The sequence below is a fragment of the Haliotis rufescens genome, unplaced genomic scaffold (assembly GCF_023055435.1).
Source record: "Haliotis rufescens isolate VD_foot unplaced genomic scaffold, xgHalRufe1.0.p SCAF_93, whole genome shotgun sequence".
In the NCBI taxonomy this organism is placed as follows: domain Eukaryota; kingdom Metazoa; phylum Mollusca; class Gastropoda; order Lepetellida; family Haliotidae; genus Haliotis; species Haliotis rufescens.
In genome coordinates this window covers 1,060,022-1,075,855 of record NW_025964387.1, presented here as the reverse complement: position 1 = coordinate 1,075,855, position 15,834 = coordinate 1,060,022, and the positions used below count along the sequence as shown (strand labels likewise).

General features: G+C 38.9%; 1 protein-coding gene across 1 annotated transcript; it reads right to left on the bottom strand.

The window, feature by feature from the left end:
• Window positions 1-334: 334 nt before the first annotated feature.
• On the bottom strand, window positions 335-14,593 carry LOC125377687. Its single transcript, XM_048391607.1, has 8 exons — window positions 14,433-14,593; window positions 11,071-11,305; window positions 10,058-10,228; window positions 6,153-6,333; window positions 5,070-5,260; window positions 3,102-3,335; window positions 2,744-2,858; window positions 335-1,470 (listed from the first exon to the last, which is right to left on the bottom strand). Exons 1-8 carry the CDS (start codon window positions 14,468-14,470, stop codon window positions 1,367-1,369), a joined length of 1,269 nt encoding a protein of 422 aa, XP_048247564.1. The 5' UTR covers window positions 14,471-14,593; the 3' UTR covers window positions 335-1,366.
• Window positions 14,594-15,834: the final 1,241 nt, after the last annotated feature.

The following is a 15,834-nucleotide window of genomic DNA, read 5'->3' as shown; positions in this document are numbered from 1 at the left end:
CAATAGATCATGGCATTACAATTGTGGAGTCGTTTTAAAGTGTCTATTTGTTTGTCACCAGAGATAACAATTGTTGTTTATTCGCTCAACTGTGCAAATGAATGTTATTTATTGCCAGTTATTCAGATGAACGTCTCATGAAGGTGTTATCCAGTAGTGACCCAGGTTAGAACGTCAATGGTTATACATGTCTTACCTGCGACCGTCATTCAAACTGGTCAGCAGTACTTGTCTATGACTCGAATCTGTCATGAAGAAACACAACAAACATCTCTGTGACTCTAATTCAGTAGAGCACCGTTGTCATCTCCTTAATTCATAAAACCTGACAAGGTTATGTGAGAAATCTCATTTATTTTACATTGTTATATAAATTTGACTAATAATCTGTTCAAATCACTTTTCCTTCTGTATTATTCACAGATAATCGTTGTTTCTCAGAGCTGAAAATAATCAAAAATATCAAATGATTACATATAAATAGAGAGGAAATAGAAACATATCAATTCACTGAGATCTGTTGAAGAGTTCCTTGTTCGTTTTGTTTGTGCTCTCTTTGAAAACTGCCTGACAACAGTTGGGGCTGCTGGTATTTTGCATATGAACTGCTGGGCAAAAGAAAGTATACACTAATGTTTGATGGTGCCGAAAATGAAAAAAAACAAAACAAGAAATGGTAAATCAATGGCGATGTATTTGATAAGGGTATCATAATGGTGGTATGGAACTCATGTTTGAAGTGTTTTGAAGCTGTTTTCAGCCTTGTAACGTCGTGATAGTTATTGGTCATACATAAAACATTTAGACAAAGATAATTCAGTCCAAATGTGGATGTTACTAGATATAAGTTGAAAGAAAATAGGACACTAAAACATAAATATGCTACAAAAATCTCAATGTGTTCCTGCATATAAAATTTCACAAACCACTAAAACGTGGACAAATATTTGTTAACGAAAAAGCATGTACAAAACACTAACGTAAATAAATCAGATTCAAACAAATTACAAAGATAACAAAGGAAAACTCGTCTAAATAACATAAAACATATAATCAAAATTCGTTGTTCAGATTCTTGGAGATGCATTATGTTTATCCTCCTCATCAGTGTTAAGCATACATGAATAAGTATACCGACTGTTGCCAACACAACATTGTCTGATTTATCATTTTGATGACCCCATATGACACTTGCAAGTATTAACATTTTTATCTCTACAAACAAAAATAGTCCAAATTGTCCATATTGGTTGTGTGTAAAAAACAGGCTTGTTAGAAGGTTTTCTATCATCATAGGATTTTATAACAATTGAAATTGGACATATACATGTATCCTGATATCCTGAATGGATTCAATGTTTCCATATCATTGACCGTGGTTCAAGGCAGCTGCTGCAGCAACAAGAAGACCCAACATGACAAACACCCTCTTGCCACTGACATTCCCGGCTCTGTTTAAGCAATTTCCACCTGCAATGTACACATGATGTCTTTATGGTCACACAAGACTACACCTTAAAAAAATTACTATATTGGGAAATGGCATGTCAAGGGGATGCTGGATACCCTAAACAATGTATCAAAGTATGTTCCTCTTTAATTTGAGGATCATGTAAGGTATTTGGGAAACATAAGCACCCCCATTTTTACAAAGCGACCATAGTGCAATGACCATAATAGAGTCAATACTGTAACACAGGCTATCACCGTCGCTGAGATCGCTTTGTGATTTTTGGCACAAAACATGACTTTACTGATGCAATTATGAAACTCTTAAATGTAGAATAGTTGTGCATGTGTCTCAAATTATATTTATGTGCAACATCTGTCATATTTCACTCATCTATTGTTGCATGTAATCATTTTTTTACATAATCACATCTATTAATTCTTTTCCTAATGTGCATCACTTCTAAATGCCTTTCAAAAACCTATTATTTATCCTCTTTCCATCTTTGATCGCAAAAGTTATCAGCACTTCTGGTTTAATTACATCACTTTCGGTTTGGAAGTGCAACAAAGTCAGATCTTTTCACACACTATCATCTCATCACAGTCAATTAGTGGGTCAGTTATTTGATCAGTCATGATAAGGATAATACATCAAACATTCTCTACATAGCTCCAGTATGTACCTGTAGATCACATGCCGTACAATCAGCATTGGTTATTTATAGTCATTAGATTAACAAATTACGTACAGTTACGTATCCAGTTGTCTCAAAATGAACAAAGTTATTAATGACATCAGGGCAACACTTAATTATTACCGGGTAAATTTAAGTATAAATCTCTCACTTGATCATCCTAATAGTAGTTTTAATGACTTTGCATAACTACATTTTAACCAACGAAAAGACTTGTTGTTTTCTTATGATTTAATGAGTCTGTAACTACATATTGTCTTTAAAGAATAGAACAATAGAAACTACTTAAGGAATGGTTTTAGGGTTAGTTGTACAAACTCGAATAAAGTGAGCTATCACGGCGGGGTACACCAGAAATGTACCCATTGTCGGGAATCGAACCGAGGTCTTCGGCGTGACGAGCGAACACTTTAACTACTAGGCGACCTGACCGCCCACTCGAATACAGATATCACAAGTGTACATTACTAATCTTATGCCACCTGTCAATTGATGCCGTTTTGCCATGTGCCCATAATACTTGCTGTACACAAAAGAGGAACACAAACACTAGAGCCACATGTTAACAAACTGACACCCAGAAGATAATGTCCTACCTGTTGCTGTCTTCCATATTCTTTGGTTGTCGTTGATTTCACATGATACGCAAGCATCTTCTTCCAATGTATCCCCCTCCATCACACACTTTCCTTTGTGAGTGCAGTATCCATCCTAGATAATACATAATACATACAATGTAGGAAGCCGATTTAACACTGGAGCATGTAATTTTCTGATACTTACTAATATATCACTGACACTTGCAAATTCAGAATAACATAGACAAATGCACCATTACTTTGATTTTGTATACATCTCTTATGAATAAAAAAGCAAATGAAAGAAAGTTAAGAATAATTGTGGTATCAATATTTATTCATGGTAGGAATGTCAGTTTTAGAAGATAGTTCTAACCCGCAAACTCCAGATCATAGTGTCATTGTCGACAGTGACGCATGTCGAGTCATACACCAGGACGGTCAGTTCGTTACTGTAGAACGTTCCAATGTTAGACACTGAAATGTTGTAGCTGGTGGTAACATCATCCGCAATAGCATCTGGTAGGTAACAAGTCACTTCACTTATACTCTCTGTGACAGCCTTGGATGTTATGACGGATGAAATTGCCATCTGTCCATCCTGTTTCACCTAGGTTCAACACAAATCAATAACTCAAGTAAGTCATCAGTAGCCAAATTCTAAAAATTCGAGAAGGCATAAGTCGAAGTAGGCATCACCATAGGCACCAATTGCTGATCTGTTTATGAATCAGAATGTCTGCTCAGGTTTGCAGAGACAAAACAAGGTAATTTGGCCAAGAAGTTGAACTTCAGCTTCAGGTTTTTTGATGATCTGATATCGTTCAATAACCATCAAATAGGCAATACCCTTCCAATGATTTTCCCAGCTGAACTAGAAATAAAGGAGACCAGTGACACCACTTAATGGGCTTCATATTTTGATCTATGCAAAAAGATTCAGAATGACAAAACACTCTCCACCAGACTGTATGACAATTGGGACTTCAACTTTCCCTTTTTGTTCACCCCATACATTGACAATTTAAGGAGAAAGTGGACCACATTGTGTTGCTGAACATAACATGAAGGCTCATAATCATTATGTGGTTTAAACAAAAATATTTAAAAAATGTCAAAATTGTATTTCAAATTCAGTAAACATTGTTTCTGAAAAGCGACATAAAAGCAACCAACAATTTCCATAATCATGATACATATATAAAAGATCAATACCAGAAAATATTCTGTTTCCATTATATGTAAAAACAGTACTGGGTAAGTTAAATTTTAACGTCACAGAGAAAATAGATGCCACGCATATGAATATCAGTTTATTGAACAATTACGACTTCAAAATATCACAACAATAAATACAAGTGGCAAAATATTTTCCATAATAAAGAGAAATCTACGCTTAAAGCAGAAACCATCATACGATTCTGACTTTTTCTTGAGCCTGTGATAATGAATCACAATAAAATAGTGATCCATGTGTTAGTGGGGATGTCTTCAGCCAATGACAACATCACGCATAAGCTTAACCCTAAATTTCTGAATGACATTTAATAGGTTCGTCTTATCTCTTGGCCATTTTTTTTAATATGCTTCAACAAAATCTATAATCATCTTCAAGTTGTGATCCCAATTGGTAGCACACTGCTCACGATATTTGGGTCCATATCTGAATAACTGCCGAAGGTTGGAATTGCCAACAGAGAAGTCGCACATGAATATATGACCAACATGTCGGTAGCAGTATGATGAATCTTGGCAGCCTCAATTAATGGGATTTAATATCATGAGCTGCCAAATCAACATACGTGGCGTGAGGTGGGGTTTAACGTCACATTCCAGCTTGTTGCAGTCATATTTTGCGTGCATGCATTTGCATGCACTAGTCTGAACTAATGGCAATTTCATATTGTTAGCCCATTGACATACCATGCCACAGTTTAACAAGATTACTCCACTCTGGGCCGACCAGTCCTTGTTTTAGCCCTTCAATGCCTTGTTTCTGGGATGGTCATACCTTTCAAAGCAATTTCAAGACCTATCCTCTCTGGTCAATTCTGTGGACTCTAACTGTTTGTTTAACCACCCACCAGCAAACGTTGCTGAAGTTGTTGTTTTTTATTTCAATGAACATACTCTTGTGCTTACTTTGTGCAATCCCAATAGTTCCTTATGGAGAGGCAACAAATATTCCACATGAATGGCCTTCATCCCTTTTTGCGACCAGGGTTGCGTCTCCGTCTTCACGGACCTTCAAATTCATAACATGTCGAACATGTCAGGCCATAAGCTCACTAGGACCTTCGGTCTTCGTGAGCAAAAAAGTCCAATCTAAATGAGGCAACTGTACCATGCTTTTCTTTATTTGACATCTGGAGGATTCTTCCCCACTAAAGATGTCACCCAGTACTGCAGTTTCAGTGCATTTTCCTGTAGCTAGGTCACAGCGACCTCCGTCTCCAACGTCAAATAGAGTAGGGGGGTTGGACAGTTCGACAGAGCAATCTCCACCTCCGAAACCTGGGTTACAACGACACTGTCCTGGAATTAGGAAAACGTGTATGAAGACAAAGTACAAGGATTACAATGGTAATGTCTTGGCTGCATTCACCCCCCAGAAGCCAGTCACATGCAAAAACAAAATAAATTGGAAGTGAATTAATAGCTACAGACTTACACACATATATAATTGCCAATATGCAATAACAACTCTAGGTATCCTACATGCACATTCTTATTTCCTGTAAGAGATGTGTTACCTACATGATATGTCAATATATGAGGTGAGGTGAAATGGGGTTTAACGTCGCGTCCAAGATTATTGCACTTATATAGCGACGTGCATGCACGCGTGTGTGTGTGTATGTGTGTGTGTGTGTGTGTGGCTGCTTGTACTAGTCCGGACTGATGCCGAGTTATAGTGCTAGCACACTGAAATACCATGCCACAGTTTAACATGAATATACTGACTCCGAGCCGACCAGTCCTTGTTTTAGCCCCTTAATGCCGAGCACCAGACAGGGTAACAACTACCATCTTTTAACGTCTTTTGGTATGACACGGCTTGGGATCGAACCCTGGACCTTCCGCTCTCCGGGTGGAAGCTCTACCATTAGACCACGGAGGCAGTCGTCAATATATGAAATCAAACATGAACATTGATAACATAAAGGTGACAGAATCTCAGCCACAGTCAGCAATATCCCAGGTATATTAGGGCCGCTTGCACATAAGCATGAGCAGAAATACCATTGAATTCTTTTCAGTCAACCAAAACATGGGATACTGTGGATGTTTCTTTAACGGATCCCCACCTGGTGACCAACAGACAAGCTTGTAACTGAAACTGGAGATTGTTATGGGTAACATTTACTTGTCAACCTGTGTGTGGTTAGAGGTCCATGTCTCAGGTTTTAGCTATAAGGACACTTACCCTTTTCACATACACCTCTTTTGCTGCAATCTTGAGTGCATATCTCTTCCGTAATCTTTTCAAAAACTGATGTTTCACCAGGCTCAGATATGTTCAAAATGGGATTCACCAAAGCCTCCCAAAAGCACTTTGTATAGACGCTTTCCACAGCCATTGAGGCAAAAGCATCAGTGCCACTCAGCTGCAAAGAAAGAGGTTCCAAATTTGTCACATCAGTGACAAAAATGATGTCCGATGCAATTCCCTATTTTGACTTGTCCCATATGTTTCCATGTTTTTTCAGGTGTTTGTGACAGATGCCATTGGTTGGGCAGGATACTCTCACCTTTTTGCGAATACCTGGGCCCACTTGCACAAAGTAATCTTAGATCTAAGACTATCGTAAGCCTATGTTAAAGTATGGGAGTTACGATGATCTTAGCGCTAAGATCGCTTTGTGCAAGTGGGCCCTTGTATCATCACTATTTGATAGTGATTCATAAACACATTCTCATGATATAGACAGAATCATACAATCAAGTCATTAAGAGATATTGCTATTGGATATGGAAAGGGGTTTGACGCTTTGTTTATTTTGATCTCAATTTCTGCCAGATTAGTTGATTCAAGAATAGTAGCAGATTGTTTATGAGTTTTGCATTCAACTAGAAGAGTGCCAAACTTCGGTTTTGTTATATCAGATATATCCCCTGCTTTACCGTTTATTGCTTTTTCTTGAAGAAAGGGTGAATAACATGTTAATTTACCCCAAATTTATGTTTCACCATGATTCCATGGAAACGGCAAAAATAAAAAAATTCAGAATCTTCAAACTAGCAAAAGGCACAAGTACTCATTGTAGTTAATGTGTGTAGCAAGTTTAGTGAAGCTAGGGTGCATGGTTAAAAAGTTATGGGCCGTACAAATGCTCGGACGGAAGGACGGACAGACGGACGGACGAACGGAACGCTATATACCCCCGATTTACTTCGTAAACGGGGGTATAATAAACTCCAGTAGTGTAACATACTTGATTGTCCCATGAGCCTGCACAAGTGCATAGTATGGTTTATTACTGAGGTTCAGGTTACAGGACTGGGGGTTAGTCCTATTCACAGATGAGTCCAGGTTTTATCAAGTGAGCAGTTAAGGACGTTGTGTGTGTGTGTCGTTCAACATTCTGCATTTGGTGGTGGGACCGTAATGGACAATCACATTGCAAGTATGGACACAGACTTCTCTGGACAACAGAACACTCCCTTCTCCTGCTGTTTTGCTAGATCTGTCACTCATCAAACAGGTGTGGGATGAAATAAACATAATTTACACAATCAATCTGCGACAGGCCTTGGTCTATATGTGGAATGACATCCAACAAGCCTTCCTCCCCCATCTTGTGTCCTCAATAAAGCGCTGTTGTCAAGCTTGTGTCACTGCTAATGGTGGTCATACCTGATACTGACTTGTGCAATGACAGTTGACCCCCATGCCGCTTTCAGCCTGAGATAATAATTACAGAGGACATGTGCTGACACTATTTGGAAGAATTCATGTTTCGTGGACTTCAATATAAATGAATCATCTTGCTTCACGTTAATTTTTCCAAACTGATACTGTTCCAAGGCTGACTGGGATATATCCATGTAACTTGTTGACTTTTCTATGTGCTTCCAAAATATAAGATTGATGTACAAATGCCAACAGCGGCATAACTTTTATTATGAGTAATTCACTGACTCTGATTTACATCTAATTTTATCCTGTGTTATGATGTCCAAAATGTCATTCAGAGTTATACTGAGATTCTGATTGATAGAGTTTCTAAACATTTACGAAGCCTGTTCTTTTGGTAAAAGAAGCGTAGCTTGGTAGGGAAAAGCCATACCTCAGGTTATAAAATGCATGTCCCGGGGCTAGTATACAATTCATATTGGACCAAGTCGAGAAAATTTATCAAACATTAGATATTATTTGCCCATGTTGATGGGCCTCTTATGTGTAATTATTCATAAAATAGAAATTTTAACGAAATGCTACCAAGTCATATGTACGTTTAATGTACAGAGTCACAAATAAAGCCATTCATAAACGGATTAATTATTCATCTTGAGATTAGTAAATATGTAATTGTTATTAATTCCACTTGATTTCTTGCATATCACCGTGGCAGATGACTACATTTATAAACCTGTGGTACCGACTTCAAATCCTGCTGTACGGCTCAAATCCCAATGGCAACACACGCTTTTCCTGACATTGGTCTATCATCAAGGTAAATTAGAGGGGAAGTAAGATGTTCTGTCATTGTTAGTGGTATCTAACTGACAACTGATATTTTTTTTTATATTTGTATACTTTTGCCGGATTACTCCTTAATTCATTTACTGCTTACTTTTGACTGAAAAGAGGCTGTGTGAGGTCCAGCTGCCATTTGACAAATGGAACTGACATCACAGAATCTTCATATTACTGCCTGCCACATGTAAATCCATCTGAAGACATCATGGGGAGGCAGGTCTGTGGGTGGACCTCCAGATGTAGCAATGCAGGATAAGTATATAAATATAAACAATATCTAGAATCTACTTGATTTTTTAACTTATCCTGCATTACTCTTTAATGCATCCACATTGGACAGTACGGAGGTGTTCAGTGAGGCAGCCGTTGAGTGCATCTCTTGTGAAGATCAGCAACTACTCGACTAATCCTGTCCGTGGAAGGAACTGGAGTCATTACGATGAAGTGAGGTTCTACTTCGCCTCATTCACCATCCATCCCAGCTATGGCGCTGGGAAGCTCCTGGTAGGAGAAACAGGGTCGCTACCTCCGTATGGAACCTGCAGGTCGAAACTGTTCTGGGAATCATAGGCATTGATTCTGGTCCTGAAAAGTCTCAAGGCCCGCTCCAAGCACCGTTTGTTGAATAAAGCAAGATTGTGGATCATCCCCATCTTGTCAGAGTCCTTCTTGGGGACGAGTGAGTGAGTGAGTGAGTGAGTGAGTGAGTGAGTGAGTGACGAGCGAATGCTTTAACCACTAGGCTACCTGACCGCCCCTTGGGGATGAGGAAGATGGGAGAATAGAAGCCTGGTGTTATGGTTGGGGCATACACCATCTCTATGGCTCTCCTTCGCAACAGGATGTCTGTTGGCCAACTGAACTGTGTGCAGCTGTCTGGGGCAGAGCAATAGTGGAGGTGCCAAGATCAATGGAGGATCCTTAGCATAGATGAGGCAATACCCGTAGCGTAGTTGTAGTCTTCCACCTACTAAAGTGTCGACAGCCTGGACGACTGCGGGTGGGTGCCCTGAAAAGAAGACTGATCAGGCGCCTAGTCCCTCAGGGAACTGCACCTGGCAAAGTAGTTGTTCGGCCTGGTAGACAATTGAATAGGGTTCTGGGACACATATTCCAGTGCTTAAAGGGCCATCTTGTATCGAGTCTATCTTGAAACAGTGGCATGTGTGTCCGCTATGTGATCATTGAAGAGTTAAGTAGCTGACCAGAGTTGATGTGGGAGTCAACATTTAAAATCTGAGTCCCAGTTAGCCAGGGCCAAGTAACCTAGGCGACTTATGGCAGTGATTCTAGCAAGGGGAGCTCTGAGGTGAAATGCATGTGGTCAATCCTGGTCACTGGCCCGAGATGAAGAGGCAAGCACTGACAATGGTTACAGTGAGCGCCTGGTCTCTGTTGTGTGTAATCGACTTGATGACCTTGTGATCCTCGTGTTAGGCCTGAGTATGGTCCATTACCTCAAAGGCATGTATGGTAGAACAAAATCTAGCTCATCTCGCTCTTCTGCCACTCAACAAAAAAAAACTACAACTATACCAAATACCATCACATTTTGAAATAACAATATTCATAAAAAGTCAGTCAAATGAGTTAAATGTATAAAAAATCTATTAGAAACATTGTCTCACCTGAATGTCCTTCACACATTCACGTTTGCTGTTGGCAACGTTGACACCAGGGACGTCTCCACACACCTTCACTGCTTTAGACTCTGAAAACTTGTCCTCACAGTATGCCTGTGCCAGTGTCTCATTCCAGCCATTAAACCATTCTTCTGATGTCTTCTGACTCTGCACTTGCTGCAACATTGCTCACACATTAGTAATACTCAAATCATACATATATACACTGCTGTGCAAGTAAACCTGAAGTCATCAAACATTGGTACAGGAGAAATGCAATATCATGTATCAAAAATGAAAGAATATGATGGTAGTTTGTTCATTAGCAAGACGACAATAGTCACAGAGAAATACAGAGATACTGACTTTTCCAATTTATGAAACATCCAGATTAACTCTGTTTCTTTGTTGCTTGTTTGTTGTTTAACACCGCAATCAGTAATATTCCAGCTACATGAAGGCGGTCTGTAAATAATCGAGTCTGATTGACATCATGAGCATCAATCTATGCAATTGGAATACGATGACATGCATCAACCAAGTCAGCGAGCCTGACCACCCGATCCCGTTAGTCGCCTCTTACAATTATGGACATTATGATCATGACCTTGAATAGGACATTGACAAGTATGATGAAAGACACCACATATAACTTTGCAACAAATATTCATACGTGTGGCAACACTTATCACGAAACATTCAAATTTTGCACAAGCCCAATATTCATAATCTGATTTGGTCACTGACGATAATTATCAGTTATTGTTGGTATTAACCTGTGCAGTGTTGACAAATGTTATGAAGGCAACTGAACCAGAAATAACACATACCAGACCACTTAAAGCCCCATAAACTGAACTATAAATAGGAAGCATTCATAAAATCATGTCATCAGGATCAAAACTCTCACATTGAAAGTATTGTATAATCTTATAGTGGTCCTGTCACATGTAATATTATACTTGTCCAGTGCATAAACCACCTGAAGTAGTTGTTATGTTTCATTGAATAATACCTACCCTTTTTGAACGTTTCGGGGTGCGCAAGGCCATGCGTTTTTTCCGCTTAGATATAACACAGTTCTTAGGCTTTATATCCTGAAAGTTCTTCGGTGTTTTGACCGTCTCGGTGGCAGCCATGGCGGTACATGTCAGATTCATTTCTTCACATGTACAGTATTGGAGTAACGGCTTGTAGGACGGTAGTCCTGCTCTGATGACCTCTGGGTCAAACAAGTTGTCAGTCTCTGCAACCCTAAAGTAACAAAGGGAAGGATTAGACTTGTGAATTTGCAAAAGTGGGCGCGTGATCACTTTAAACAGGAGTTTCCCAGCATGTGAGTGTCTCATTTGAGAGGGCGTCTTGAAGTGACGCATGGCTCAGATGCTGCATTTCGGTGCATGGTACTGAGAGAGTGGTAACTGGAGAGATTCTGGAATTTGAACAAACAATCAAAATCTTTGCACCACAAGGGAATAAATTCTGGACAGAAAATTGTTGCGCCTTAGACAATCTGACATCCTCTGACATGGTTGCTGTAACAGTCATTAATATACTTTATTCACATTTAAGTTATACAAGCAAGAATTTCTCATAAGTTTGCTCAAGGAAGTCCAATCATTTTCAAACCACATTCAAAATCACACTTGACAAGTATTTTGTCAATTCTGGAAATATCATTATTTTCTTTATTGCATACATGCTCTATAACATCTGTTATGTTTTGTTGTGTACTTGCTAAAAAAGAAGCAGACCATTTCACCATTACTTCCTCACACTTCTCAAAGTCGTCACATTCAATCCCCAAAACAATAGTTCCAATGTTTACCTTAACCAAGACAACTTCTTAAGACCAGAGGCAACAGTAACTCAGGGTTTTATTAGATGCACATATGTGCGTCCAGTACCCACAAATGTTGAGATTAGATGCAGAAAAAGAATATACTGCGTCTCGAGGGATACGCAATAATATTGATTGTAACTCCAGCGCAACAAGAGCAGTTATGGGGGGTCTTGTTTCATCCAATCATTCATGACCACTGTCTGCATGATCATAGATTCATTCCAGGCTCTAAAGTAATTACCTAGACAAACAGTACACTACACTATTTCATTAATTTACAGGACCCTCATATTGTCTGATTGTCTGCAAGGACCCTTAAAATTAATTATTGGGGTTTCCCACCACTTTTGAAAATCAAGGTAAAACCCATAGTAAATGGCAGTTAATATTACAGCCATATTTTACAACAACCTCCAAGAATACCGTAATCTTTCATAGATACGCTACCAACATTTCCTGTGGTAGGGGGTGGTCTGGTAGCCTAGTGGTTAAAGGGTTTGCTCGTCACACTGAAGACCCGGATTCGATCCCGACGTCGGTACAATGTGTGAAGCCCATTTCTGGTGTGCGCCGCCGTGATATTGCTGGAAAATTGCTAAAAGCTGTGTCAAACCGTACTCTCACTCATTCTTGAGGTGGGAGTGGGTGAGTTAAACTTTCGTGTCACATGGAAAGTAAGTAAGTGATGAGAAGTAATACATGCACATAAAATGCATATAAAACCCTGTTGATAATGGACAGTAAAACATTGAATATCACAGATGTGTTTCTAAAACTAGTGAGAGAGCATTGAAGTGATGCGACTATATAGGTCGCCAGGAACCAAAGTAAGGCCACCATACAAGGGACTATGGGGATTTATGGTATCTCTCCTACCTGCATAGTACCCTAATGTGGTTGTATTATTAAATGATATATGCAATATAACAGGTCACAACTCAGAAACTAACAATGCTATATAATATCCATCAATATATATGTTCTGGATGCTGACCTTGACCTTTGACTTATTTCTAAACTACACCTTTATAAAACAGGTCCAAAACCTACATGTATACATTTGGTTTAATGATTATGAGAGAGTTTTCTAGGTAGTAACCTTCACCTTGTGGAAATACATCCATATGAATATCTTCTAATGTCAATAATCTTTGTGCCATATTCAAGACAAAGTATGAACAATCATTGGATGATAACTTCAAGGGTCAACTTCGGTGTCGACCTTTCACATCAGTCATGACATGTGATCGGGCAAGATTGGTCAAAGAATATGTAAGTAAAAAGGTTCATGCTTGTAGAGGCATCCATGTTTATGTATAGGATAAAACAAGCCTCCAAGGTCTTGGTTGAAAATGTAAAACCGTGTTTTATCCAAATAGAAGCAAGAAATACCATAACAAATCAACATACCTTACAGTGAAAAAATACAGTGTCTCGCGGTATAAAAGGAATTAGATCAAAGCGTGCAAGAAAAAACCCACATGCAACATGGAACAGCTGGAAACATAACATGTAAAATTAAACAAGTTCACATCACCTGCCCGGGTAGCTCAGTGGAAAAACAGTGGGTTACAAAACTGAACAGGATATGTGAGGTTGCAAGTTCGATTCACATCATGGAATTTTCACTTTCACCAAGCACAATTGTGTTCAAATCAAGGGGCAAATTTATAGAATGTTAACTGTAAAACCTAGGTATTACAATTGAAATATAAAACCTCAAAGCAGGTTAAGAAGTGACCCATTTCAAAACCTAGGTTTGGAAGTAGAACTGGTTACAGGGTTTCCCCAAGGTTGTCAGGAACGTCATGCAATATAGGGTAAGGTGATAGGTTTTTAAGAAGATGTCAATGACGATAATGTAACCATGTTTCACAAAACCTTGACACTGGCCCTGGCCTTTGACCTTTTCATGTGTTAAAATAATTCCCAAGGCATATTTTGAAGAAGTCCATGTAAGCCTACCAATAATAGATGTGTAGTAGTCTTTCAGAAAAATAATCATGTGTGGCAGTCATATTTTAACAAAACCTACTAATTCTTCCAACAATATTGGTAATATGTAAGAATAATTGGATATGCAGTAAGTATGTGCATGCGTAACTATGTACACCATTCCTTGTCAGTGAGTATAAATTGTTAGTCTAATTGACTGTTGGCCTCTTATGTCATTTATTAATCTATTTAAACAAAACTTTCGACATCTTGGCACACATTGGGGTCATGAAGCTGAATGTTTGAGTATATGATCTCAGATATCTGACCGGACATTTACGATCAAGCAATCTGCAATGAATAATATTTTTGTAACAATATCATTTTGACATGTGATATACATTTATTTGTACAGCTCACCTGACTGAAAGTCAAGTGAGCTTTTGTTGTGGTGCATAGGTCATCATCTGGAATCGTGTCTCATAAAAGTCCTCGCAAAATTCTGACCCGACTTTAGATTCTGCAACATTTCCTCGCAACTCAGGAGAACTTCTGGGCCTTCTATTTCTGGTTCTAATTTGAATAAGATAGCTCATAAATCACCTCCAAGATTCTGCGAAGTCTTCAGTAGAGTTTGTCATGGAACCATCTCTCTTAATCAAGTCATCATCTGTTGTTGCTGACAGTTTTCCACAGATACCACGACTTTTCCCAACATCGTTGACAGAGGACGTAACGTAAACATTCACAAAATGATATCGATCCTCATCCCTTATGTGGACGAGTACTCTATTCCCAGTGGGCAGATAGATCTGAAAGAAAAAATAAATGCTGAGTGAGTGATTGGTATGTATCAAAAAAAAAATATCAATTGACAGTCTAAAATGTCAGCCACCTAACAAAAGACAGCCACTTAACAAAAGTTGCTGTCAGCATTGACATTTAAATATGGTCATAATATTAAAACCGAGGAAACATGCACTTAAATGCATAAGGAGAAAATATAGATGCCAAAGTTGATCAATGTCATAGGAGAAGGCATTCAGAGCCAAATATATCGCTTTTTGAGAGAATTGAAGTCACTACAAGGTCTAAACTTGGAATTGAAAAAAACAAAACAAGAAATGTACAAATTTTTAAAGTCATGAACAAATCTTTTATTGTTTGGAACAACCATATATTTTGATTCATTGGGCAGGGGTTTTCTGAAGAGATATATCTATGTAATACTCCTGTAATCTCACCCTGTGCATTTTCACTTCTTTTTCAATTCTTGTTGGGAAACAATCACTAACCATCAGTAACAATGGACTGTGCACTGCCTGATTCCCTTACACCGGCTCCACAGCTTACTCTTTCTTTTTCTTATTGTATTTGTGTGGACGTTTCTGAAGATGGTAGGGGCACGATCACTCATCTCTTGCGGGATAATGGTTCCAGGAAGTAGTAATTCCACATCAGCATAGAACGGGAACCAAACAACAACTACAGTGCCTGAGACCCCTGTTTGGTCGTGAAGTGCAGTGGAGTGGAATAACCAGACACTTTCAGGTATGACAAAGTGCTTCATTGTGTTGATATAAACTTGGAAGTCCTGAATGGACAAATAAAGTTAACGGTGGACTGGTAAACAGTTGATCACGGAGACTGGGAAGGCAATTTTATCAATGAAATCTCCTCTGAGACCGGCATGCACAGCACCTTGGCGGTGTCGACCAATGTCAGTCCCTTAAACTCTTGTGAATGCATTTCAATTTCAATGATCCTAGACGGGACAGAATAGCTGTTCATGCTGGTCCTTCTATTTGATGATAACAGTGTATTTGTAATCATTTAACCAGGTTGACTGGGAAGTTGATGAGTGGCGATAAAGTCCCATCTTAGATTGAGACAAACAGTACCAAGACAGTGTCATTTAAAATTGATGGTTGTGAATTCTCGTACATGTGTTACGTAGACACGAGCCACGGTGGCTAAGATGAGAGGAAAAAATGTGATCTGATGG